Source organism: Lagenorhynchus albirostris, chromosome 3, assembly GCF_949774975.1.
Source record: "Lagenorhynchus albirostris chromosome 3, mLagAlb1.1, whole genome shotgun sequence".
Lineage (NCBI taxonomy): Eukaryota > Metazoa > Chordata > Mammalia > Artiodactyla > Delphinidae > Lagenorhynchus > Lagenorhynchus albirostris.
The window spans coordinates 170,698,885-170,722,092 of record NC_083097.1 but is presented as its reverse complement, the minus strand read 5'-3'; the positions used below and the strand labels follow the sequence as shown (position 1 = coordinate 170,722,092).

Sequence of the window (23,208 nt, the reverse complement as noted above, 5' to 3'; positions counted from 1 at the left end):
AAAACAAAACATAAAATAGAAGCAATATTGTAACAAATTCAATAAGGACTTTAAAAATGGTCCATATCAAAAAAGAAGCTTGAAAAAAAACGCTGGGAGCTGAGGCGCAGAGGCCAGGGCACCCAGCGCAGGTCATGCAAGTAGTGGGCCTTGGGGGAAGGTGAGGTGTAACAGCAGGACCCGAGATGGGGCGGCTTCAGGGGGTTCCCCCGTGAATCCGACGGGGGGGGACCCAAGGCACCGTCGGGTGCTTGCATACCTACCAGAACTAGCAGCCAGTAATGTTTGTCGACTGACTGACTGACTGCTGAGGGCCACATTAGGGTGAGGAGATATCCCCTCTCCAGGATGGGTCCGTTTCTGGGGACTCATGCTGGCATAGGGACCTTACCCCAGGGTGGGGTGAGGCCCAGGTGGTCCCAGGTGGTCTTAACCTGGCGCCTCACCCAGAACAGTGGTGGGGGTGGGGGCTCCCTGGTATGACCCTCCCTGTCCTGGGATGCCTGGCCAGGTGGCTGGATGAGGTAGCCTTGTCACCTGGAAGCCAGCCACCCAGCTCTCATTAGTCATCTCAAAATTCCATTCATGCTGCTGGCCGGTACTTGCATTTTTCTTCATCTAATGGAGTTTGTCCCTTGCGTCTCTAACACTGGCTCCAAAAGGAGATGGTTTCTTGTGCGTGAAAGATATCAACTGAGTGTAGACGCGTTCCTTAGAGCTGGAATGTTCCATGCACAGTTGCTGCCCTGTGCCTTGCGGGGTCTGGGGAGAAGACTGGCTTTCTCCACTCCCCCACCTGGGATGGGAGAATTCCATGCAGGGTGCTCCTGGGCCCTTATTTGACCGGTGGTTATTGAGCGCCTCCCACAGGCCAGGGCCACAAGAAGGTCTCCATGGCATTTGTCGTGGGGAGGCCCAGTTAATAATGTAGGAAGAGGCTGGGGGATTGGTAGGCTGCGGGGAGCTAAGAAGGGTTCCAGGGCAGCGCAGAGTGATGTAACCACGCGTCCTTGTCTGAGCAGTTGCTCAAAGCAACAAGCAATTATAGAGTGCCTGCTGTGTGCAAGCAGTGGAGACCCGGCCCTGTCTCCCAGAGCTGGCCACTGAATAAAGCAAATAAAGGGACAAAAAGACGATGGCGTGTGATGGAGTTCATGTAGGCAGGGATGACGAGGGTGTTCTGCATCTTTCTGGGTGACAAGCTAGGAAAGTTTTTCCAGCAGGGGCATTTGGCACTGGGTCTTGAAGGGTGAAGAGGAGTTCTCTGGCTCAAGTTGCTTGCCCACAGCTGGAGGGCAGGAGATCTTCCCCACAGGTCCCCATCAGACAAGTCTGCTTCAGTTTCCCTGGGGCGCCAACGATGGTAGGGCACGTGGACGGGTTGGTCTGGGTAGACGCTGCTCCCTGGAGGAGGAGGGTGCAGCTGGGTGACTGTGGACGCACACTGACCCCTTGTGGGCCTTAGTTTCCCTGACTGAGAATTGGGAACCGTTGCCGGGATGAGGGAGGGATCCAGGGGTGAGTGTGGGTACCGGTCTTGATGCAAAATCCCTCCCTGCTGCGAACGTCGGCTTCCTCATCTGTAGAGTGGGCACAGAGCCAGGAGGAGCAGTGTGGTTCGATTCCGCACCCCACCCCAAACCCCGCCTGCTGTGGCCATCTGAGCCTCAATTTCCCGCTCTGCGTAGTGGGACCCACGCCTCCCTAGTGGGCTGCCTGGCACTGGGGGACCGGGAGGGGGGAGGGCGGGCGCAGGTGGGCGGGCTCGGGCAGGGAGGGAGGTGCCGGGCCGGCGGGGGCGGGGAGGGAGCGGCGGGGGCGACCGAGATCCCGCCTCCCGTGGTGCGACCCGCGGCTCCGCCCCGCGGCGCCCGCCGGCAACTTTGGGATGGAGTTTCTGCGGGCGCTGCGGCCCGGCCTGGCGCTAGCGCTGGGGCCGGGGCCCGCCGGGGGCCACCCGCACCCGTGCGGCGTCCTGGCGCGCCTGGGGGGCTCGGTGCGCCTGGGCGCCCTCCTGCCCCGCGCGCCCGCCGCCCGCGCCCGCGCCGCCCTGGCCCGGGCCGCCCTGGCGCCGCGGCTGCCGCACAACCTGAGCCTGGAGCTGGCGGCCGCCGCGCCCCCTCCCGCGACCCCGCCTCGCTGGCCCGCGGCCTATGCCAGGCGCTGGCGGCACCGGGCGTGGCGGCCGTGCTAGCCTTCCCCGAGGCGCGGCCCGAGCTGCTGCAGTTCCACTTCCTGGCGGCGGCCACCGAGACCCCCGTGCTCAGCGTGCTGCGGCGGGAGGCCCGCGCTCCGCTCGGCTCCCCGTCCCCGTACGCGCGGACGCCGGGGTCAGGACGTGCGGGGACCCGGGGTCGGGACGGGAGAGACCCTGGGACGCTCTTGGAGCGCGGGGCCCGGGGGTACGGATAGCTGAGTCCTTGGGACGCGCGGGCCTCAGAGTCTGGACCCTAAATGCAAGAGTCCAGATGCGGGGAGACTCGGAGTCCGGATGACTGAGGCCCAGGGACGGCCCTCGGGTTAGCGGAACCTGGACCCCTGAACCCCGGATGTCCCCGGAGATCAGGGACCCGGAATGGGAGGCGGGAGCCCAGGGGCGCAGGGACCTAGAGCCACGGAACCCCGCGGCTCGGGAACCCCGCGGGATACCTCTGGACCCCAGATGGCGGATCCCACAGGACGCTTCCCTGGGCTTTGGCGGTGGAGTCCCACTAGCAGGGCCGCGGGGCTGGGATGGGGAAGCGGGTCTCCCTCTCTCCAGGGGCTGCAGTTTCAGGGGCTGCGGCTGGGGACTTTCCTCCTGCCAGGATCCTACCAGAGGCCCTCGAGGCCGAGGCTACCCACACCCCACAGCCTCCTTGATGGCCTTCTCAGGTCCCCAGGGCCACCCTATCTCTCCTAAACCCTCTATCCTCCTCCACCCTATCCTCATCCTTGGAGTTTATTCTCTTTTCTTAATTACACCCCCAGGCTGGAATTTGGGTCCGAATAAGTAGAGAATGGGACAAGGGGGAGAGAAGGGTGACTGGCAGAGCTCTGGGGACCCTGTTGTGCCCCAGGGAAAGAACCCCCTCCCAGGGCCAGCAGGGAGGGGCCCAACGCTGGGACATGGGGTCTGGAAGGGGGCCTGCCTCTCTCCAAACCCACCTTGAAGCCCCCTCAGGCCTTCCTTCTCCTGAGGGCGGGGAGACCCTGACCCTAGAGGAGGCCTGGGTCTCATTAACCCCCTCTGTCCTTGATCCCCTCCCGGTGGGAGAGACGCAGGACCCAAATCCATGCCTGTGGCGCCCTCTGCAGCCGGATCCAGGAACTGCACCCTCTGCAGTTGGACCTGTCAGGCTTTGGGGGGGGTACTACTGGCTTGCCCCGCCGCCCCGCGGGAGACTGAGCAGCAGCCCCCAGCCTTTCCCCCTGCACTCAGCACCCTGTCCCCACACGGACAACACCCTGCCTACATTAGGTGTCTGGCAAAGCTCTCTCGTCCTTCCCATGCTCAAAGCAAATTCAGGAGAACTTTCTGGGTCCCTGAGCACGGAGGGGGGGCCCCTCAGTCCCTAGCTTGCCTCGTAAGTCTGAATAGAGGTGGGGTAGTGGAGCTGGGTTTTGAAGGATGTGTAGGAGTTGGCTGTCATAGATGGGAAAAGGTATTCCAGCTGGGGAATGCAAAAAGCCTCAGGCCAGGGCCAGGCTCTGTGCTGATGGCGATGGGGAGCCACAGAAGGGGTTAGAGCAGGTGTGGGGCTGGGAAGAAGCAAGCACGAGGTCCAGTTATCAAGGTGTCATGCGTTTATTGAACATGTACAGATGGAGTGGGAAGAGTGTGGTGGGACACTGAGTTTGCCAGCCCTGTGACCACCCCTCTGCCAGAACCCCTTCCACCTGCAGCTGGACTGGGCCAGCCCCCTGGAGACTCTGCTGGACGTGCTGGTGTCAGTGCTGCAGGCGCACAGCTGGGAGGACGTTGGCCCGGTGCTCTGCCGCGTGCGGGACCCTGGCGGCCTTGTGGCCCTATGGACAAGCTGGGCGGGCCGGGCTCCGAAGTTCGTGCTGGACCTGAGCAGGCCGGACCCGAGCGATGCAGGGCTGCGGACCCGCCTGGCCCCACTGGGGGTGCCCGCGGGGGGAACGGCCCCAGTCCCCGTGGCCGTACTCCTGGGTTGCAACGAGGCCGGCGCCCGGCAGGTGCTGCAGGCCGCACACCCCGGGCCCCGCTGGCTGCTGGGCACGCCGCGTCCCGCCAAGGCACTCCCCACCGAAGGCCTGCCGCCTGGGCTGCTGGCGTTGGGCGAGGTCGCTCGGCCCCCGCTGGAAGCCGCCATCCACGACGCGGTGGAACTAGTGGCCCGCGCGCTGGGCAGTGCGGCCCGCGTGCAGCCGGAGCGTGCCCTCCTCCCCGCCATGATCAACTGCAATGACCTGCCGCTGCCCGAGCCCTCCGGCCGCCTCTTGGCACGGTGAGCGGGGACCCTGCTGCAGGAAGCCGTGTGTGTGGCTTTGTGAGAAGCGGGAAGGGAGGCCCAACCTGAGCCTCTCAACTGGCCTTTGGGCTGGGCCGTCGCCCCAGCCCCCAGGGCGTCGGTACCCCGGCTGGGAAGGGGATCTGGAGTAGGAGGTGCAGCAGCATCCCCCGTGGCCCGGTGTGTCTGAGGCGGAGCGATAGGTCTCACCTCGGCGGAGGGATCCCTCCGCCACCCTGATGCCGCCCACCCCCACCAGTTTCCTGGCCAACACGTCCTTCCGGGGCCACACGGGGCCGGTGTGGGTGACCGGCTCCTCGCAGGTGCACATCTCCCGGCGCTTCCGCGTGTGGAGCCTCCGCCGGGACCCGCGGGGCGCCCCGGCCTGGGCCACGGTGGGCCGGTGGCAGGACGGGCGGCTGGCGTCAGAGGCAGGGGGCGCGGCCGGTTGGCCCCCACCCCCGCCGGAAGCCCGGGCGTGGCCCAAGCTGCGCGTGGTGACGCTGGTGGAGCACCGGTTCGTGTTCGCCCGCACGCCGGACGAGGACGGTCGGTGCCCCACGCACTGCGCAGGTGCTGCTACGGCTACTGCATCGACCTGCTGGAGCGCCTGGCGGAGGACGCGCCCTTCGACTTCGAGCTGTACATCGTGGGCGACGGCAAGTACAGTGCGCTGCGCGACGGCCGCTGGACCGGCCTGGTGGGCGACCTGCTGGCCGGCCGGGCGCACATGGCTGTCACCAGCTTCAGCATCAACTCAGCCCGCTCGCAGGTGGTGGACTTCACCAGCCGCTTCTTCTCCACCAGCCTGGGCATCATGGTGCGCGCGCGGGACACGGCGTCGCCCATCGGCGCCTTCACGTGTCCGCTGCACTGGTCCATGTGGCTGGGCGTCTTCACCGCGCTGCACGTGACTGCACTCTTCCTCACCCTCTACGAGTGGCGCAGCCCCTTCGGCCTCACGCCCCGCGTCCGCAACCGGGGCACCGTGTTCTCCTACTCCTCTGCCCTCAACCTCTGCTACGCCATCCTCTTTGGACGCACAGTGTCCAGTAAGACACCCAAGTGCCGCACGGGCCGCCTCCTCATGAACCTATGGGCCATCTTCTGCCTGCTCGTGCTGTCCAGCTACATGGCCAACCTGGCGGCCGTCATGGTCGGGGACAAGACGTTTGAGGAGCTCTCGGGGATTCACGACCCTAAGGTGCGTGGCCATGGGGTTTCAGGGGTCAGAGCCCGGAGGTCACCCCCGCCCCCAGTCCCCACCCAGTAGAGGGCGGCCATCTGCTCCCACAAACTCATGTTGAACCCAGCTGGGACAAAACAGGCGAGGCTGCTGGTGAGAATCAAGACAGAGAAACAAAGTAGATGGTGTGTGAATTGGTGATAAAGTTCCAGGGAGGAAAATTAGACAGGGTGGGGACACAGGGAGCACTGGGGAGGGATGACTTCTCAAATGGGGGTCAGGAATTCCTCTGGGAGAGGTGATAGGTGAAGGACTTTTATGTAGATATAAGGGAGGAATATGGTAAGCAGAGGAGGCAGCCTGTGCAAAGGCCCTGGGACAGGATTGTGCTTGGCAGGTTGGAGGAACAGCAAGGAGGCCTGTGTGTGTCTGGAGCAGAGTGAGTGAAGGGGAGAGGGGGGAGAGGGGGGAGGCGAGAGCAGGGAGGGGGATGGGGCAGGTCATGCAGGGCCTGCACATGTGGGAGGACCTGGGCCTCCACAGAAGCTCCATTTAGACAGAACTTTCACCAGGAGTCCTGGAGGGCTGTGGGCAGAGCAGGGCATGCCCCAGCCTACATATTTTTCTCTTTTAATGAAAAAATTTTAATATTCTGGAGTAGGGAGCAAGGCCCACAATGAATGAACCCATTGCTCGGCTCCAAAGTCAACTCCTGACCAGTTTCGTCCATGCACCAGCCATAGCCACTGGGTTACCATGAGGGAAATCCCAGGCCTCCTATCATTTCGTCATGAGTATTCTGGGAACTTAAACATCAGGCAGCCATTTTTCTCAGTTGTCTTTTTTTTTTTTTTTCCTCCACGGTTTGTTTGAATCTGGATCCAAAATGTACAGACCCCGAGGAAGGTAGAAACCTCCTTGTTACCAGGCCCAAACTTGGGTCCACTCACCTGCAGTCAGTAAAGCCAATCTACTGACACAGGGTCCTGGTGAAGGAAAGCGCAGTGTTTATTGCAGATAAAGCAAGGAGTCTGCGCAGCTAGTGCTTAAGACCTGAACCCCTGGATGGCTTTCAGGGAAAGGATTATTTTTGTTTGTTTTTTAATTTTTATTTAAGTATTGGCGAAAGGTTTTTAAAGAGAGGGTGAGGGAGGGGGGTTGGGGTGTGTGTGATTAGCTCCTGGATGTTCTGATGGGTTGGTGGTGAAGTAATTGGGAATCAACATCATCAACCTTCTGGCTCCAATCAGTCTGGGGTCTACATGCTTGTGGGCAGCATGCAGTTAACTTCTTCCACCTGGTGGGGGTTTCAGTGTCTGCAAAAGAGCTCAAAGGATCTGGCTCAATTTTTTTTTTTTTTCCCATGCCGCATGGCATGCAGGATCTCAGTTCCCCAACCAGGGATTGAACCCATGCCCCCTGCAGTGGAAGCACTGAGCCTTACCCACTGGACCGCCAGGGAAGTTCACTGGCTCAGAATATTATCTACAGCCCTTGAGAAGGAATGAAAATTCCTTGACTTTAATGGCTAAACTATTATTATTATTTTGTCTTGTTTGACTGTTTTCCTTTGTTTCTGCATTTTCTCACTTCTCTGATTAAATTTATTCTTTGGAACTCGGGGAAGGCCTAGGAGACTAAAGTTTTTCTACAGACAAGAGGCAGGCAGAGGACCAGGTGGGGGTCTGTCCCGGGAAGGCCCCATGGGGCCATCTGGACGCTCCATCTTTTTGTTCACTAGCGATTTGTTTGTTGGAGAAGTTGTTTTTTCTCCTGCAGCATCTCCCAGTGTTTGGATCTAGCTGCTCTCGTCCCCTGCTTCTCCCCCACCCCAGTGTCCTCTGTTAAACCAGTAATGAGACCTAGATGCTTGCTGTCCCGTGGGCCAGCCACTCTCCACACGTGGCTACTTTTTTTAAATAATTCTTTTAAATAATTTTTTTTTTTTTGGCTGTATTGCGTCTTTGTTTTTGCGTGCAGGCTTCTCATTGCGGTGGCTTCTCTTGTTGCGGAACATAGGCTCTAGGCGCGCGGGCTCAGTAGTTGTGGTGCACGGGCTTAGTTGCTCCCCGGCATGTGGGATAGAACCCGTGTCCCCCGCATTGGCAGGTGGATTCTTAACCAATGCACCACCAGGGAAGTCCCGTGGCTACTATTTAAATTGATTTAATTGAAAGCACTCAACAGCCACTTGAGAACAGCACAGGTGTAAAGCATTTCCTTCCCCAGAAAGTTCTAGATGGCCCTGCCTGCCTCAGGTCTGGCTTCTCGGAAGTGCTGTAGCCCCGACAAGGAGGCCCTGGTCAGGTGGCCTCAGCAGCCACTCATGCTTTGCTTTAGGGAGGTTGCGCAAACAGTGGGCGGGCCGGAGAGCCCAGGGCTGAGGGGGCAGCGCTGGTGCAGGAGGAATGGGGGATGGGGGCCTTGGGTGGGGGCTGCGGAGGGGCGAGCACCGGGCAGGTCCAGGGTGTCCGGAGGGCAGCGCCCACAGGATCTGCAGGTGGACGGGACGTGGAGATGAGAGACGCAGAGGCGGGCAGAGGAGGGAGAGCGACTGCGGTGGGAAGGTGTGGGGTGGCTCGAGAGTGGGTCTTGGACGCGGTGAGCTTGGGGTTCCCGGGGGACCCTAAGGAGAGACGCAGCGGGTGCGGCGGAGGCGGAAGTGTGGAGTTAAGGGCCTGGAGATGGACGTGCGGGTTTTAGAACATTTTCAACTGGGCGGTCCTGCCCCCAGGGGACACTGGGCCATGTCCTGGCACATCTGTGGTTGTCAGACTAGGGCAGGGGGCTCCTGGCATCTAGGGGTTGGGGCCAGGGATGCTGTTCCACACCCCGCGGAGCCCAGGACGGCCCCCCAGAGATGACGTGGCCCACGTGAGCTGGTTGGGAGCCCTGGGCCTGGGTGCTCCGGGCTGGCGGACGGAACGGGGGTGGGGGAGAGCCGGGCTGCGATCAAGGGCCCCCCACAGGCGCTGACCGGGCGCTGGCCCGCAGCTGCACCACCCGTCCCAGGGCTTCCGCTTCGGAACCGTGTGGGAAAGCAGCGCCGAGGCCTACGTCAAGAAGAGCTTCCCGGAGATGTACGCACACGTGCGGCGCCACAGTGCGCCCACCGCGCCCCACAGCGTCGCCATGCTGACGTGAGGGGGGCGCGCGGGGCGGGGCCAGGTGGGCGGGGATGCTCACCCCGTCCCCGTCCCCCTCCCGGGCAGAAGCGACCCCCCCAAGCTCAACGCCTTCATCACGGACAAGTCGCTCCTGGACTACGAGGTGTCCATCGACGCGGACTGCAGACTGCTGACCGTGGGCAAGCCTTTCGCCATCGAGGGTGAGCGGCCCCTGGGACCAGTGACCTGCGGGCTCCAGGCGGGCACAGCTCCTGTGGGTCTGCGTCCAGCCCGGTCCCAACCCAACGCCCGGCCTCCCCCAGGCTATGGCATCGGACTCCCCCGGAATTCGCCGCTCACCTCCAACCTGTCCGAGTTCGTCAGCCGCCACAAGTCCTCCGGCTTCATCGACCTCCTGCACAAGTGGTACAAGATGGTGCCTTGTGGCAAGCGGGTCTTCGCCGTTACAGAGGTAGGGCAGGCCCGGGACGCAGGGAGGGGTAGGCGTGGGGGGCTCTGCACCTGTGTGTCCTTCACCAAGGTGACCAACCCCTGCTCGTTCCCAAGACTGTGTGTTTGCCTGCTTTTCTGCACCCTGTTCATCCTCCAAAACCCCAGTTCCAGTGGCCTTTCTTCTGTGATACCTCACCCCTGAAAATGGAGCCCTAGCCTTCCAATCCGGCTCCACAGCCCCAGGCCCTTCTCCCTGGCCCCACCTCTGCCCCCACCCCCGTCCAAGGCCAGGGCTCCCCAAGGGTCTGCCATGACCAGGAGGGGTTTTGTGCCTGCGTCCTGCCCGCAGATCCTCCAGATGGGCATCTACCACTTCTCGGGACTCTTCGTGCTGCTCTGCCTGGGCCTGGGCAGTGCTCTGCTCAGCTCGCTGGGGGAGCACGTCTTCTACCGCCTGGCGCTGCCGCGCATCCGAAGGGGCAACACGCTGCAGTACTGGCTGCACACGAGCCAGGTGAGGAGCGGGGGCTGCGGGGTGGAGGGAGGGGGGAGGGCGTGCAGGATGGCCTGCTGCTGACCCGACCCCGACGCGACTTCTGTCTTGGCTCCTAGAGAATCCATCGCGCCCTCAACATGGAGCCGCCCGACAGGCAGGAGGGGCCGGAGCCGAGGTAAGGGGCCCTGGGGGCCGCTCTCCACCCCAGCAACTCCCATCCCTGCCCTCCAGCCCCGACAGGCTGGATGGACCCCGGGGTCAGCAGTCCCAAAGGGCAGAGTGGGACTGTGGGTAGGACGCGGCTGCCCAGCCCCATCCGTCCCCAGGGGTCTCGAGGAGCCGCAGCAGGACACTCTGGCCGCCCCCGCCGGCCCGGGGGGCTGGACATGGGTGCACCGGGCCTCCGTGAGGGAGTGTCGCGCGCACTTCCTGCTGGAGCCGGCCGTGGCCGCCGCCGCTGCCACCACTCCCGTTGAGGATGCCCCAGACGCGGATGGGGATGCGGGGATGCGGCCGGGCCGCCCGGGGTCCCCGTCTGGCTCTGCTCCAATGGCCGCCCGCCCGCCGAGCTGTTCTCGGGCGCCCCACGCCCCGAGGAGCTAGAACAGCTGGAGCAGCGCATCGCAGGCGCACGCGAGAGGCTCCGCCAGGCGCTGGTGCGGCGCGGGCAGCTCCTCGCCCAGCTCGGGGACGGCGGGCCGCGCAGCCGGCTCCAGGCCTCCGAGGAAGCACCCGTGGCCGCCCAGTGACGCGGGACCAGGCCCTCCTCCACCTGCAGCGGGGGCTCCGAGGGGCCTCGCCTGGCCTCCCCGCACACACAAACGCTGGCTGGACGCTGTCAACAGTTTATTCTATATACAAACACCATTTTGTACACTGCAATTAAATAGAGTGGAATGAGCCCTCTGCTCCATTCCTCACGGTGTAACTGGGTTGGGCCACCGGCCGTGTCTTCACCCCGAGCAGGGCAGGACCCCGGCGCCCCCCGTGGCCGCGTCCGGGGCCCCAGCCTGGGCGTGTGGGCTGGCGGTGGAAAGGCACTGCACACGAGGGAGCACCAGCTGAGCCGGCCCCACTCGTTTCACCTTGCTCAGAGGCTTGCCCGTTTTGCCCTGGGACAGCTCACTCCGGACCTTTCACCAACCCATTGCAGAACCTTCCATGGAGCCCCCATCCCTTCTCCCACCCTGGCTCATCAGCCGGCCGAGTGGGCCCACCATAGACAGGGACAGGCTGCAGGCAGGCCCCATGCCCTGGGGGAGAGAAGCCCGCCTCCAAGCAAACCTGATGGACTCCAATACCGCCTAAGCAGGCTGAGCAGTCCCAGAGCCATTGGGGACAGCCTCCCTGACCCCGGAGGGCTCCAGCCAGGTCACACCCAGCTGGCCTGGATGGCCAGGGACAGAGGCGGTGAGCTGCCCAGGGCTCAGGAGCCGACCTCTGAGGGCGCATCCACTGGAGCCATGGACGCAAGGCTGGGCCCACTCACCCCAGCGGTCTGCGGGGCTGTGTCAGACCCTGGGGAGTCGCTTGTGGGGGCACTGTCCTGGGGGGCCCGAGGGAGCGCCCCACTGGGGCTCAGGGGGCTGGCCGGCCGCCGGTCCAGGAGAGAGGCGCTCAGGCCAGATAAGAAGGAGGCGTCTGTGATGATGGCAGCCGTCTCTGCCATCCAGCCCAGGTCACCACTGGCTGCTGCGGCTACCGAGGCCGCCGCGGCCACCAGGGAGCTGGGTGCCTCAGCCATGGGCCCAGGGCCTCCGCCACCACCCTGCAAGCCAGGGCCCAGGGCAGGGGGCTGGCTGGTAGAGTCGGGCGTGGCAGCCGGGGTGCCTCCGTTGTTGTTCAGGTCGTCTGGCAGGGCCGTGGGGCTGCCAGGGCCCAGCGGGGGCGTCTGCAGCAGCATCTCCTGGACGCGGATCTGCTGCAGAATGGCGGGCAGCTCGTAGTGGTGGAAGAAGTAGATCATGGAATGCTGGGGGGCAGGCACTGGGTCAGGCGAGGCCCAAGCCAGAATGCAGCCTCCGCAGAACCCCCGACAGGCTGGATGGACCCCGGGGTCACCAGTCCCAAGGGCAGCCCACCTCACCTGGATGAAGAGCCAGGAAGTGACGAGGGCCAGGCTGCTGTACTGCCCGTTGAAGCGGTAGTGGTAGGCGTAGAAGGCGAAGTGGTACAGGTAGAAGAACCTGCGAGGGGGACAGTGAGGCGCTGCCCACCCGGCTGCCCCCACCCTGGACCACACAGACCCCGGTGCCCACCGAAGCCAGTGCCGCTTGCTGGTGTTGGTGTGGCAGCAGATGGCGTCATACTGGTCGGCCAGCCACACGATGAGAATGATGTAGAAGGCCGTGGTGGTGTCGTTGAAGAACTCAGACATGATGGCCTCCATTCCTGTGGGGAGATGGGAGAATGCTGGTTGGGGGGGACGGGCAGGTGACGGCCAGGGCAGGGGGCAGGGCGTGGGAGCACAGGGTCCTCACCCACGAGGGCCAGGATGACGGTCAGCAGGGGCGCTGCGGGGAACGCGATGGCCATGTTCATCTCCAGCATCTGCAGCAGGTCCACTGCGGGCAGAGGGTGGCGGGCGGGCAGACCGGGTGAGGCGCCCGGTGGGGGGGTGGTGGGCGGGGGAGATGGCCAGCGGGGAAACTCACCAATGAAGACGAAGATCTGGTGGTGGGAGTAGCGCAGCAGCATGGACACGCTCAAGGTCTGCAAGCAGTGCAGCGTGAGGCCTGGGGCCGCCGCCTGGCCCCCTGCCCTCCGGCCCCCCGCCCCGCCCGCGGCACTCACGAAGATGACCATGATGACGAAGGCGGCCAGGTAGGATGTGCGGGCCATCCACATGCTCACGAAGCGGTAGTGCTCCCCGGACACCACGTTCCGCAGGAAGCCTGTGCGGGAGGCAGTAAGCCTGCGCCCCAGACCACCCCGGCCCCGCCCCGGCCCCGCTCACCCGGCTGGGCCCCGCACCCTTGTTCTCCTCGTTTTCCGCCAGGCCTTTCACACTGGACATGAGGATGTCGTCGTAGCCCAGGAACTCAGCCAGCAGCAGGCGGCTGAAGCGGTCCCCGAAGCACTGGTCCCGCGTGGGGTCTGTGGGCAGGACCGTGACAGGGGTGTGCACCTGGCCAGGCCCCCGCCAGCCCCAGTCGTGGTGGAGGCCCGGGGAAGGCCAGATCTCCATTTGTGGGAGTGGAGGAGCCCCCGCCCACCCCCGACCCGAGCAGTGATGTGCGTGACAGCCCCAGAGGAACAGTCAAGGGATGAAGCCTGGGAAGCTTCCCTCAGCTGGAGAGCACGGGCGGGCCCCCCAGGCCCCGGAAGCGAGTGCTTCTGGGTCACCCCTCCCCCAGAACCTCACTCTGCAGGTGACACTCACCCAGGGTGACCACCATGACTGGGATGCTAAGCCGCTGCCGCGTGGCCTGCGACAACCGCAAGAAGCCGTACTCCAGCGAGTACTCCACGATGTACTCGTCCTGTGGCCACGCTGTGGGCGGGACAGGCCTGGTCAGCCCGCGGAGCCTCTCTCCCCTGGGAGGGGCAGGGTGACCGCAGCCCACCGGGGGCACTGGCCTTTAGCTCCAGTGAGCAGTGAGTACCTTTTGTGGGCGTCTCAGGGAAGGGGAACTCCTGGCTGTCGTTTAGGGCCTCGGGGCCACCTGGTGGCTTGAACACCTTGGGCTCGATGTCCAGTTCAAACTGCAGAGAGGGAGGCAGGAGTCAGCAGGCCCATGGTGCCAAAGGGCCGGGCCTGGAGGCCTCTCCTTCACTGACTGACTGGAAGCAGATGCGCCCCTGTCCTATCAAAACCCTGACCCCCAACACTGAGCTCCCTGAGAGCCTGTCTCCGGGTGAGGGTGTGGGAGGGATGTGGTCCCCTGCTGAGGTCTGCACCAATACCCTACCCACACGGATCCCTGGCCCGCAAGTTCCTGGCCTCTGGCTGCCCAAGCACAGCCCTCCCTGCGGGCTGTGGGCCCGTGTCCACTGGCATTCCTCTGCTGACGGGGCGCTGCATCACCAGGATGCCCAGAGCCTTCTTCCCGGCTGTATCTGCCCTTGGCACCCCCGGAACTGGGCCAATCCCTTTCACCTGACAGCTGGGAAGCAGCCCGGGGTCCCAGTCGGCCGCGAGGCCACGGGAGCGGGAGCAGCAGCAGACAGGGAGGCCTGTGGCCCTGAAGATCAGGAACGCTTCCAGCCAGCTCACCTTGACGGAGCTGTTCCCAAACACCTCCACGGTCAGCTCCTCCTCGTCGTCCTCACCCCCCAGCTCCAGGCCTCCCGGCCCCACAGCCAGCCCAGGGAAGCTGCCGCCACCACTGCAGAACTGCAGGAGGACGGGCGCGCGGCTCGAGTTGTGCTGCACCTCCACGCGCAGAACGCCCTCTCTCGGCCACTCGTCCCGCACATGCTCCAGGCAGTTGATGGGCGAGCGGGAGAAGACGATGTGGATGTAGGCCAGGACGAAGAGCACGAACAGGGCCTGGGGGCGGGGGACGGTCAGCACGGGCCCAAGCAGAGCACGTGGAGCCATCACCCAGCTGCCCCAGGAGAAAACTCCCGACCTCACTGGCTAAAAATGGCCTCCCTCGCCGGCCGGCCGCCCTCTGCACCTCTCCCGGGCCAGCCTGAGCCGCTGAACACAGCCGACCCGCTTGGCCATGCCAACGGCCCTATGGCAGGGCTCACTCTGTCCCCCGAGGTACGGTTTCCCCAGAGTAAGACAGGACAGCCCTAACTGTTCACTGGGGGGATCCTGACACAGGGCCACATCTTGGGACGTCTGTGGTGATCGTGACTGGGGGGCTCCCAGCATCGAGCAGGCAGGGCCGGGGAGGCTGCTCCACACCCCACAGCGCCCAGGATGGCCCCCTACAGAGAACGTCCCAGCCCCGATGTCCACAGTGCTGAGGAAAGGCCCTGCTTGACGTCACCCCAACCCCCTGCTCCAGGAGCCCCCGTCTGACCGCTGTGTTTCTCATGGGGTCCCGGTTGGCCAAGTGTCACCCTTCGGCCTGGACGCCGTGTCAAGGGCATCGCTCCCGGGGTGAGTTCCCTGTGTGGTACAAATGATCGTGGGGGACCAGAGTACGAAGCCGCTCCTTGTCCTGTCAACAATGATGCTCAGGGGTGTGGTGAACTGCCGGTGGCCACGCGGCCACCGGCAGGGCCGCCAGCACCTCGTCCTCTCCATGCCCTGCCAGGAGCACCACAGGGCGGTGCCAGCGCTGGCCGTGGAACTCCCGGCTTCCTCTCTGGAGCCTGCCCTGCAGACTGGGCACGGGCTGGGTCAGCAGAGCACCCGCTCCTGTCCTGACTGGGCGGTAATCAGAGCACTGCTGATTTAAGCAGAGACAGACTACACATCCCAAGCCCCTGGGGTTCAGGTCACGGCAGACAGATGCTGAGCTGAGAACAGAGCTGGGACCCTGCCTGGGGAGGAGGGGCTGGGGAGGCAGTGGGGAAGTCCAGCTGAGGCCCCCACGTCTGCAGAGCCTCCCACAGGCCAGCCTGCGCCAGGGCCCTGAGACGTGGCCACAGGCCAAGCGTCACTCGGGACCCCCAGCACCTCTTCCCAACGTTGTGTCTGGGGACCTGGGAGCTGGCGACGGGAGTCCTGACAGTGTGGGACCCACAGCACGGCAGGGTGAGGTCAGAGAGCTGACCCACAGCGCCAGTCGTGCTCTCTGGGCCCAGATGTCCAGCAGAGCCGTGTCTGGGACACTGTCTGCTCTGGGCCATAAGGACGACGCTGTACAACGTGACGAGATACCACAAAAAGTGCTGACACGCAGGATGGCCCGATGCCAGGGGCTGCCCGAGCACTTCCCCCGGAGACACACGTGCCTGCCATCACCCCCAGTTTGCAGATGAGGAAACCAAGGCACAGAGACCACGCGGCCAGGAGGGGTGGAGCCAGGAGTTCAACCTGGAACACACGCCAGGCAGAGCCAGCTGGGCCCCGAGAGCAGGGGCACTTGAACGGACGGGGGGCTGGTGGCACCATGACCTCGCTGAGTGGCCCCCATGACCCCACTGTCACCCTGGCGCCCCCTCCAGCACCCCTCACTGGTGTCTGCCCCATCACTGTCCTTATCCGGGTCCTGAAACCCCAGGTGGGGTCCATCACCCTTGACTGAGTGTGTGGGTCCCCAGAGGTAGGCGAAGACTCTCTCACCCCTTGACAAGGCTTGCCCCAGATCTGGACTTGTTTCCCCACCATGGAACGAGCTGGCTGCCCAAGCTTCCCTCCCCCTACAACCTATCATCAGACACACAGGGCAGCCCTACCCACGCGGGGAAAGCAGGGTGCACTCAGCAGCCCCACCCACCTCGCTCTCAGGATTTCAGGAGTCTTGTCCAGGGCCTTTCCTGCCCTCTGCCTGCCAGCTGGCCTGGCCACCTCACAGGCCCTGGGTGCTCCAGCCCCCCAACCTCTGGCACCCTGTGACCCCCATGCTCCAACTCACCAGCCACACGGCTGCGCCGTCCCGCCAGCTCCAGGGCCTCTGCATGCGCCGCTTCTGCTACCCACCTCCTTCCTCGCAGCCTGAGGCTGCCTGATGTGACACAGACCCTGCCCTGCCGGCTGCCGTCTCTCCCCCTTCCTCCTGGTCACCCTACTCATCGCTGGGCCCAGAGACTGGCACGAGGCGGCAAAGAGGATGGCAAGGGCGGCTCCCGCCAGCAGTGAGCAGAGAGGAACAGGTGCCACAGGAAGAGGCTGGGGAGCGGGGCTGGGAGGGGAACTTGATCTCTGTAGCAAGAGCCCAGAAGCTGGGCGGCTGAGAGGCAAAGGAACAGAGCTTTCTGGAGCTTGAGGCGGCCTCAGAGGGCTTGAGCCGAGCCCTCCCTTTGCACACGAGGAAACCAAAGGCACCAGGGGTCAGGCAGGCTCTCGGGGAATGAAGGGCCTCCTGGTCGCAGCCCCAAGAAGAGAGGAGGTGCAGGGGGCTGAGGGCAGCCCGCTCACCCGGCCCCACGCACCAGGGACGCGGCCTGGATGTGCAGCCCATCTGCTTGGCCAGCCCAACCCCTGGCCTGCTCCTCGGGCAGGAATTGGCGAGACAAAGCCAAGGCCTCAGGCCGGTCTCTCAGGAAAAAGCTCAGCTCCACGGGGGGCCCCACCTCACACAGGGCACCCCCTCGAGTGACACGGGCTCCTTCTGAGCGTGTCGGGAGGAACAGTGCTTTGTTCCCCAAGCCAATCACGGCCTCACATGGCCTTCTGCCTACGCCCCAAGCCGCCCATGGGTTCCAGGATTGGGGTAAAGGAAGGCCGACTCAGGAATCCCCCGGAGTCCCACCCCCACGCCCCCGCAGGGGACGCCTGCCGCTCCGGGACCGGGGGTTTCAGGCTGGGACCCGCACCAGGTCTGCGGGACGGCTCGCACCGCTGCCACCCAACGCCAAAGAGCTGCCGGCTCCCGACCAAGCTGGCCCAGCCGGCACCCCACGCGCCTTGCCCGCCAGCTCCAGCCCCCTTCCTGCAGACGAGGAATCCGAGCTTCCTCGGACATCAGCACCCCTGGCCCCGGCCCCCGCCCCGGGGGCCACTCCAGGACGGGACACAAAACAAAACAGCCATTTCTCCACTTCCTCAGACCCTCCAGGCAGCCGGGCTCGGCACCCAGCGAGCTCCCTCTCTGAGTTAAGACCCCTCCTTGGAGGGATCTGTGCCGGCCCTCCCGGCACCGCTGAACAGCCGAGAGCTCTGCCACCCGAGCGAGGACAAGGGGCGGGTCCACGGGAGGCCCCTCACAGAGCCACCTGCAGCACCACTGGCTGGACTTTGCCACTAAGCCCCACGGCGTGACCTCAGCTAGGTCACCTTCCCCCCCGGGGTTCAGAGCGGGGAGAATCCGAGTGGAGGCAAGCAGAAGGGCCCGAGGAGAAGAGCCCCAAGAAAAAGGGGGAGAGGGAAGAGGTGCAGGTGGGCGGTCCGGGGGTGTGTTCTGGGAGGGGGCAGTGGCGGTGAGGCCCGGAATCCCTCGAGTCTGGGGTTCGGGGCCAGGCCAGGCTCGGAGAGTGGGGAGGCGGTCATCCCGGACTGAGGATCCCAGGCGGCAGGGCCGGGGGTCACGGGGCTGGGCTCCGGCCTCCGGAGGTGGGGGACGCTGGGAAGGGCGAGGCGAGGGGTGGGGTGCGGCCTGGAGGGGGCTGGGAGTGAGTTTCTGGAGTCGGGATCAGGGGCCACTAACCGGGGGAGACTCGGGCCTTCCCGGGTGGAAGTTTCTGGGTAGGGGGCCGGGGGCGGCAGGCCTAAGGAAAGGGTCCCAACGGGTCGGGCCGGGCCTACGCCACCGGGTGGGAGGGGCGCGCTGCCCCGGGCGGGGTCAGAAGTCGCAGACCTGGGGGAAAGGGTCCGGCCGCCAGGGTCAAGATTCGGGGCCCCGGTCACCTTGAGCAACACGAAGAACTCGAAGAGACGACGGAAGGCGGGCGGGAAGAGGCGCGAGTAGGTGACAGCCATCTTGAAGAAAAGTGCATGGAAGAGCCGGTCGCGCACGTTGATGAGAGGATTGGGGTTGAGGTTGGGGGTGCGAGGCCCACGCGGGGGGGCTGGGCCGCCGCCGCCGCCGTTGGGCCCGGGCCCCGGGGCCCCGGGCGCCGCGAGCTCCGACATGCCCACCGTCGCGCCTTAACGGCCCGCGGGTCCCCGAGGACGCCTCCCCACCGCCATCGGCCGTCCTCGCCACCGCCTCGCTCCTCACGGCCGCCCGGGCGCCGCCGCCATCTTCCGCCTCCGCGCCCCAGCTGACGCCAGCGAGTAGCCGCGCCGGCAAGAGCGGCCTCCCTGCGCCCGCGGGGAACGCTGGGATGCGGTCGGGCGGCCCGCGGCGGCCCCGCCCTGTGGCCTGGCTCCCGGGTAGGGAGCGGCGAGGGGCGGGGCTGCGTCTGGTCCGGGTGTTTTGCCTATCGCCCCCACAAGCCTCCGCGGCTGCAAGGCGGGCGGTAAAATTAGTCAATCTCTGAGGAATTTAGAGGTGTTAAAGTAAACTGAAAGGAAATACGACTGCTGGAGATGTTTTTTACTTGGCGCTCTGGAAAACTATGCCGAAGATAAGATTACGTTAGGATGTTCTAGCTGAAAAGTGATTTAATTTCCGGCCTTTAAATAGTCTCGCGAAAAAAAATTTGCTTCGGGTTTTGTGGGAACCTTCCTCCCCCGCCCAGGCAGAGTGCGTACTGGGTGTTCTTAAAGATTGCAGTTATATCCTCGTCCTCCGCCGAAAGATAAATAAGCGATATAACTTCCTTCTTTCTTCGCCCTTGGGGTCGGCTGGGGCGTTTACTTGAGCGCCTGGCTGCACGCGAAACAGGTTAAACAAGGTCGTTTTCTTTGTTCTTCCACCTCGCAGCTGCGATTCCCCGACCTTTCCGGCACGTGGAAAACAATTTTTCCACGGAGCGGGGGTAGGATTGTTCAGGCGGTAATGCGAGCGAAGGGGGGTGGCAGATGAAGCTTCGCTCGCTGGCCCGCTGCTCACCTCTTGCTGTGCGGCACGGTTCCTAACAGGCCGCGGACTGCTACCGGTCCGCGGCCCAGGGGTTGGGGACCCCTACCCTAGCGACTTTAGCTCTTCCTTCTGAGAACCGGGCCGCTCAGGTGGGTCACCTCCCCATCTCTCTCCTGCTCCCTGGCCGCCAGGCCCCTGTCCCGGCCATTCGGGGATGACGGAGTGGACAGGCCTCCTCCAGCTAAAGTGGGGTCACGAAAGGTCCGTACCTGGCCCTGCCTTCCTCTTGGCTGCCACCGGGTGCCCGCCCGCGGTGTCCCAGGCCTGGGGTCCCTCGTCTGGACCACATACACGCTCACTCATCTTTGAAACGTCTCGGCGCCTCCCAGCAGCCATGGTAGTAATAGGACCTAACATTCATTGAGTACCTACGGTATGCCAGGTGCTTCCACCTCCTGCTCCAAAGCAAGGCGGGGTGGGCTGCGGCAGGAAGTGTGGAAGGGCAGGAGGAGCCGGAGGCGAGGGGCCTGGGAGAGGATGCCTGACCCTGGGGAAGGACACGTTCGTGTCCCAGGGCCTGCATTGGGTGTTAGGGACACAGCGGCGGCCAATGCAGTACCGGTTCCTGCCCTAGCAGAGCTCAGGGACCAACAGGAGACAGGCAGACCGCCAAGTGGATATCTGGTCTGGTTCCCGATGGTGACAATCCCACTGAAGGGCACAGTCAGGGCCTCTGAGAAAGCCCAGAGCATTGGGGTGGGGGTGTTGGTTCCTGGGGGGGGGGGTTCCTATTCTGAATTGCACTGGGTGGTCAGGGAGGGAGGAGACTTTTCAGCTATGACCTGGAGGCTGAGAGAACCTTCCAGACCTACCTGCCGGCTTTCATAATCCTGGGAGCCCCACTCCCTGGAGGTGGACGGGTCTACCACAACCAGGAGGCTAAAATCATTCTCTTCCTGTTTCACGGGGAGTGCTCTGCACAGGGCCTGGCATACGGTAGGCATTCAATCGATGCAAATTCTTTTTTTTAAATGAATTTATTCATTTTATTTATTTATTTTTGGCTACGTTGGGTCTTTGTTGCTGTGCGCAGGCTTTCTCTAGTTGTGGAGAGCGGGGGCTACTCTCCCTTGCGTGGGCTTCTCATTGCCGTGGCTTCTCTTGTTGCGGAGCATAGGCTCTAGGTGTGCAGGCTTCAGTAGTTGTGGCACGCAGGTTCACTAGTTGTGGCACACGGGCTTAGTTGCTCCGCAGCATGTGGGATCTTCCCAGACCAGAGTTCAAACCCATGTCTCCTACATTGGCGGGCAGATTCTTAACCACTGCGCCACCAGGGAAACCCGTAAACTTTACTTTTATTGGTGTAATTTGTGTGGAAATGGGCCCGTGTGGCAAGCAGCTGCTGTGTTGGGCAGTGCCGTCTAGTGCTCACTCCCACACAGGGAAACATGCGGCCCTGGAGAGCAAGTGAAAGTCATGGTCACAGAAAAGGAGTATAGCGGGAGGTGGGGGCGGAGAGAGTTCCAAATCTAAGCCAAAGACACAAGGAAGGACCAGACCCCAGGCCCACCCTTCTGGGCACAGTCGGGAATTTAGAAGATGGGCTGGATTTCGGAGGATGCTGTGGTCATCATGTGGTACTGTCTGGGATGTGTGGGTGGCATTGGGACCTGGAGCCTGGGCTGGGGCTCACTGAGAAGGTGCTGGAAGGTGGACAGTGAACAGGCCAGGTGGAAAGAGTGTCAGGCGGAGGGCGCAGCCAGGACAAAGGCCCTGAGGCAGGCCTGGCGCTGATCATTAGCGGCAGAGCGAGGAGAAGCCCCCGTGTCTGGAGCAGAGTGAGCAAGGGAGAGCGTGGGGCCTGGAGGACACATTTGTTGAGGGGGCAGTGGGCAGCCATGGAGGATTGGGAGCAAGGGAGGTTCCTGACCTAACAGGCTTGAGATTTTATTGTTACTTTTTTTTTAAATTTTGGCTGCGCCGGCTCTTAGTTGTGGCATGCAGGATCTTTAGTTGAGGCATGCGAACTCTTAGTTGCGGCATGCATGCGGGCTCCAGTTCCCCGACCAGGGATGGAACCCGGGCCCCCTGCATTGCATGAAATCTTACCCACTGGACCACCAGGGAAGTCCCTGTTGTTACTGTTATTTTGTTTTCGCTGCATCGTTGGGGCCATAGGACCCTCCGGGGTCTCACTCAGAGCCCTGACACTGCAGGGAAGGGGCCCAAGCCCCTCACCACACCTGCAGCCCCTGTGCCCAGCCACCCAGACCGCCAGGCCCCACCCCCATAGCCCAGCACCGGAGGCTGAGTCTCTGGGGTTTCCTGCAACTCCAGGTCCTCCAGCCCCTGGCCCATGTCCCTCTGGCATCGCGGAGGAGATCCTGCCCCAGAATACCTACATCCGCCCCCAGTGAGCCTGCATCATTCCACACCTCCCCTACCCCCACCGCAGTCTCCCCGGGATCAGTCCGGGACAAAGAGGTGAGTGCGGGGGCGGGAGGGGGGGCAGGGAGAGGGTGGCTGGTCAAGGGCGGAGGACAGCTGCAGAGGCCCCAGACCTCCCTGCCACATTCAGAGGCTAAGCCAAAATTCCTAAGATTTTGACATGTGTTGAGTCAACATGCCCTTACCTCAGCTGACTGGGGATTGGAACCCAGGCCCAGGTGGGGGCCGCTGAGGTCATAGGATTATACAGAACCACATAATTCTGTAAGTTTTAGGTCCTGGGGGAGTTTCTCAAATTATAATATGACAAGCTTTTGGAACCCCAGGGTTTCAAAATCTGGGATGTCTGATCTGAATTTCTTGAGTTCCAGGAGGCTGAGAATCTAGACCATAGGTCAATAAGCTTTTTTCTTTCTTTTTTTCTTTTTTAAGCTTTTTTCTGTAAAAGGCCAAAAAGTTAATATTTTCAACTTTGCAGCCCAGGGACTACTCAGCCACAAGCAGTCTGTACACAAACAGCTGGGCGCCAATAAATCTCTGTCCAAACATGGAAATTTGGATATTATATGATTTCCATGTGTCATGGAATAGTATTCTTCTTTTGATTCTTTAAAAACCTCTTAAAAATGTAAACACCATTCCTAGCTCGCGGGCTATACCGAAAAAAAATATATAGCATCTGAATTTGACCCACAGTCCAGAACAGCGTTGGGCAGTAGAAAAATAAGACAAACCATACACAGAATTTTAAATGTTGGCTCATGTTAAAGAACTAAAAGAGAATAGTTTTGGTCATATATTTCACTTCACTTGATATCTGGGAAATATGATCATTGCAACAGGTAACCGATATGAACAATGATGTATGAGGTATTTCACACCTGTTTCTGTCCCGTGTCTGAAATCTGGCCTGTTTCCCGACACTGACGTTTCCTCGGAGACACTCATATGTAGCCCGACTGCGTAAAACTGACGCTGAAAAGGAAAACGCGTGCACATCCAAGTGGTTTCACGTATACTCAGACATATTCCAAAAACTGGATCCGGTGTTGGTTTGCACTTTTAAATTGGAATCAGTTAAAATCAAGGAAAGTGGAGGTTTCCCTTCCTTGGCCTTGCCAGCCACACCTCCAGGACTCAGGAGCCGCGCAGCCGGCGGGACAGGGCCCAGGAGGGCATTCTCGGTGCCATCTCGGTCCCATTGGTCACCACTGGTCTAAATGCCAAGATTTGCATCACCCAGCACTTATGTGGTACCTACAATGTCCCAGGCATTTTTCTGGGCACCTGGTGAATGTCAATGCCTGGGAGGTAAGCCCATTTCTCAGGCGAGAGACTGAGGCCTGGCGGCATTGGGGGGCTTGTCCAGTTCACCAGAGGGAAGGCAGGCAGGTGGTTCTAAAGTTTGGAATCATCCAGGCTCGGTCTTCTGTGGTTTAGCTCCTGTCCAGCCCTGCAGAGGCCCCACAGCCGCCCGGCGCCCCAGACATGGCCGGCCCCTGCACTGGAGTATGCCTGCCTCGGTGAGTATCAGCGGGTGTCACGTGCAACTTCCCTGTCCAGAGGCCCCCAGCTCTGGATGGTGTCCCTA

At 62.7% G+C, this 23,208-nt stretch overlaps 2 protein-coding genes and 1 long non-coding RNA gene across 5 annotated transcripts; 2 read left to right on the top strand and 1 right to left on the bottom strand.

The window, feature by feature from the left end:
* Positions 1 to 1,888: 1,888 nt before the first annotated feature.
* Positions 1,889 to 11,341, top strand: GRIN3B (glutamate ionotropic receptor NMDA type subunit 3B). Its single transcript, XM_060145848.1, is given in 13 exon segments — positions 1,889 to 2,120; positions 2,123 to 2,306; position 2,441; positions 3,868 to 4,454; positions 4,717 to 5,015; positions 5,018 to 5,661; positions 8,638 to 8,783; positions 8,856 to 8,971; positions 9,074 to 9,222; positions 9,553 to 9,717; positions 9,816 to 9,874; positions 10,026 to 10,206; positions 10,209 to 11,341. Coding segments are annotated over 13 exon segments (3,003 nt in total). The 3' UTR covers positions 10,449 to 11,341.
* Positions 10,529 to 18,530, bottom strand: TMEM259 (transmembrane protein 259). Of its 3 annotated transcripts, XM_060145851.1 has the most exons (12): positions 18,110 to 18,216; positions 16,179 to 16,493; positions 13,916 to 14,191; positions 13,305 to 13,404; positions 13,082 to 13,192; positions 12,673 to 12,795; positions 12,493 to 12,593; positions 12,354 to 12,411; positions 12,180 to 12,263; positions 11,958 to 12,090; positions 11,786 to 11,885; positions 10,529 to 11,671 (listed from the first exon to the last, which is right to left on the bottom strand). In XM_060145851.1, exons 2-12 carry the CDS (start codon positions 16,221 to 16,223, stop codon positions 11,126 to 11,128), a joined length of 1,677 nt encoding a protein of 558 aa, XP_060001834.1. In that variant the 5' UTR covers positions 16,224 to 16,493; positions 18,110 to 18,216; the 3' UTR covers positions 10,529 to 11,125. The 3 variants fall into 3 exon arrangements, with proteins under 3 accessions (XP_060001834.1, XP_060001832.1, XP_060001833.1); XM_060145849.1 differs by lacking the exon at positions 16,179 to 16,493 and having other exon boundaries at positions 18,110 to 18,530; XM_060145850.1 differs by lacking the exon at positions 18,110 to 18,216 and having other exon boundaries at positions 16,179 to 18,101.
* Positions 17,648 to 23,140, top strand: LOC132517848 (uncharacterized). Its single transcript, XR_009539834.1, has 3 exons — positions 17,648 to 17,815; positions 21,507 to 21,653; positions 23,058 to 23,140. It is a non-coding gene; the product is annotated as an uncharacterized LOC132517848 (long non-coding RNA).
* The last annotated feature ends 68 nt before the right edge of the window (positions 23,141 to 23,208 follow it).

Excerpts from the sequence above, each read along its gene's own strand:
- TMEM259 (XM_060145849.1), bottom strand. The coding sequence starts at position 18,334 with ATGTCGGAGCTCGCGGCGCCCGGGGCCCCGGGGCCCGGGCCCAACGGC. Across the intron at positions 12,412-12,492 it reads TCGTCATCATGGTCATCTTC|ACCTTGAGCGTGTCCATGCT; the intron begins GTGAGTGCCGCG and ends CACTGCTTGCAG. Across the intron at positions 11,672-11,785 it reads CTTCCTGGCTCTTCATCCAG|CATTCCATGATCTACTTCTT; the intron begins GTGAGGTGGGCT and ends CCTGCCCCCCAG.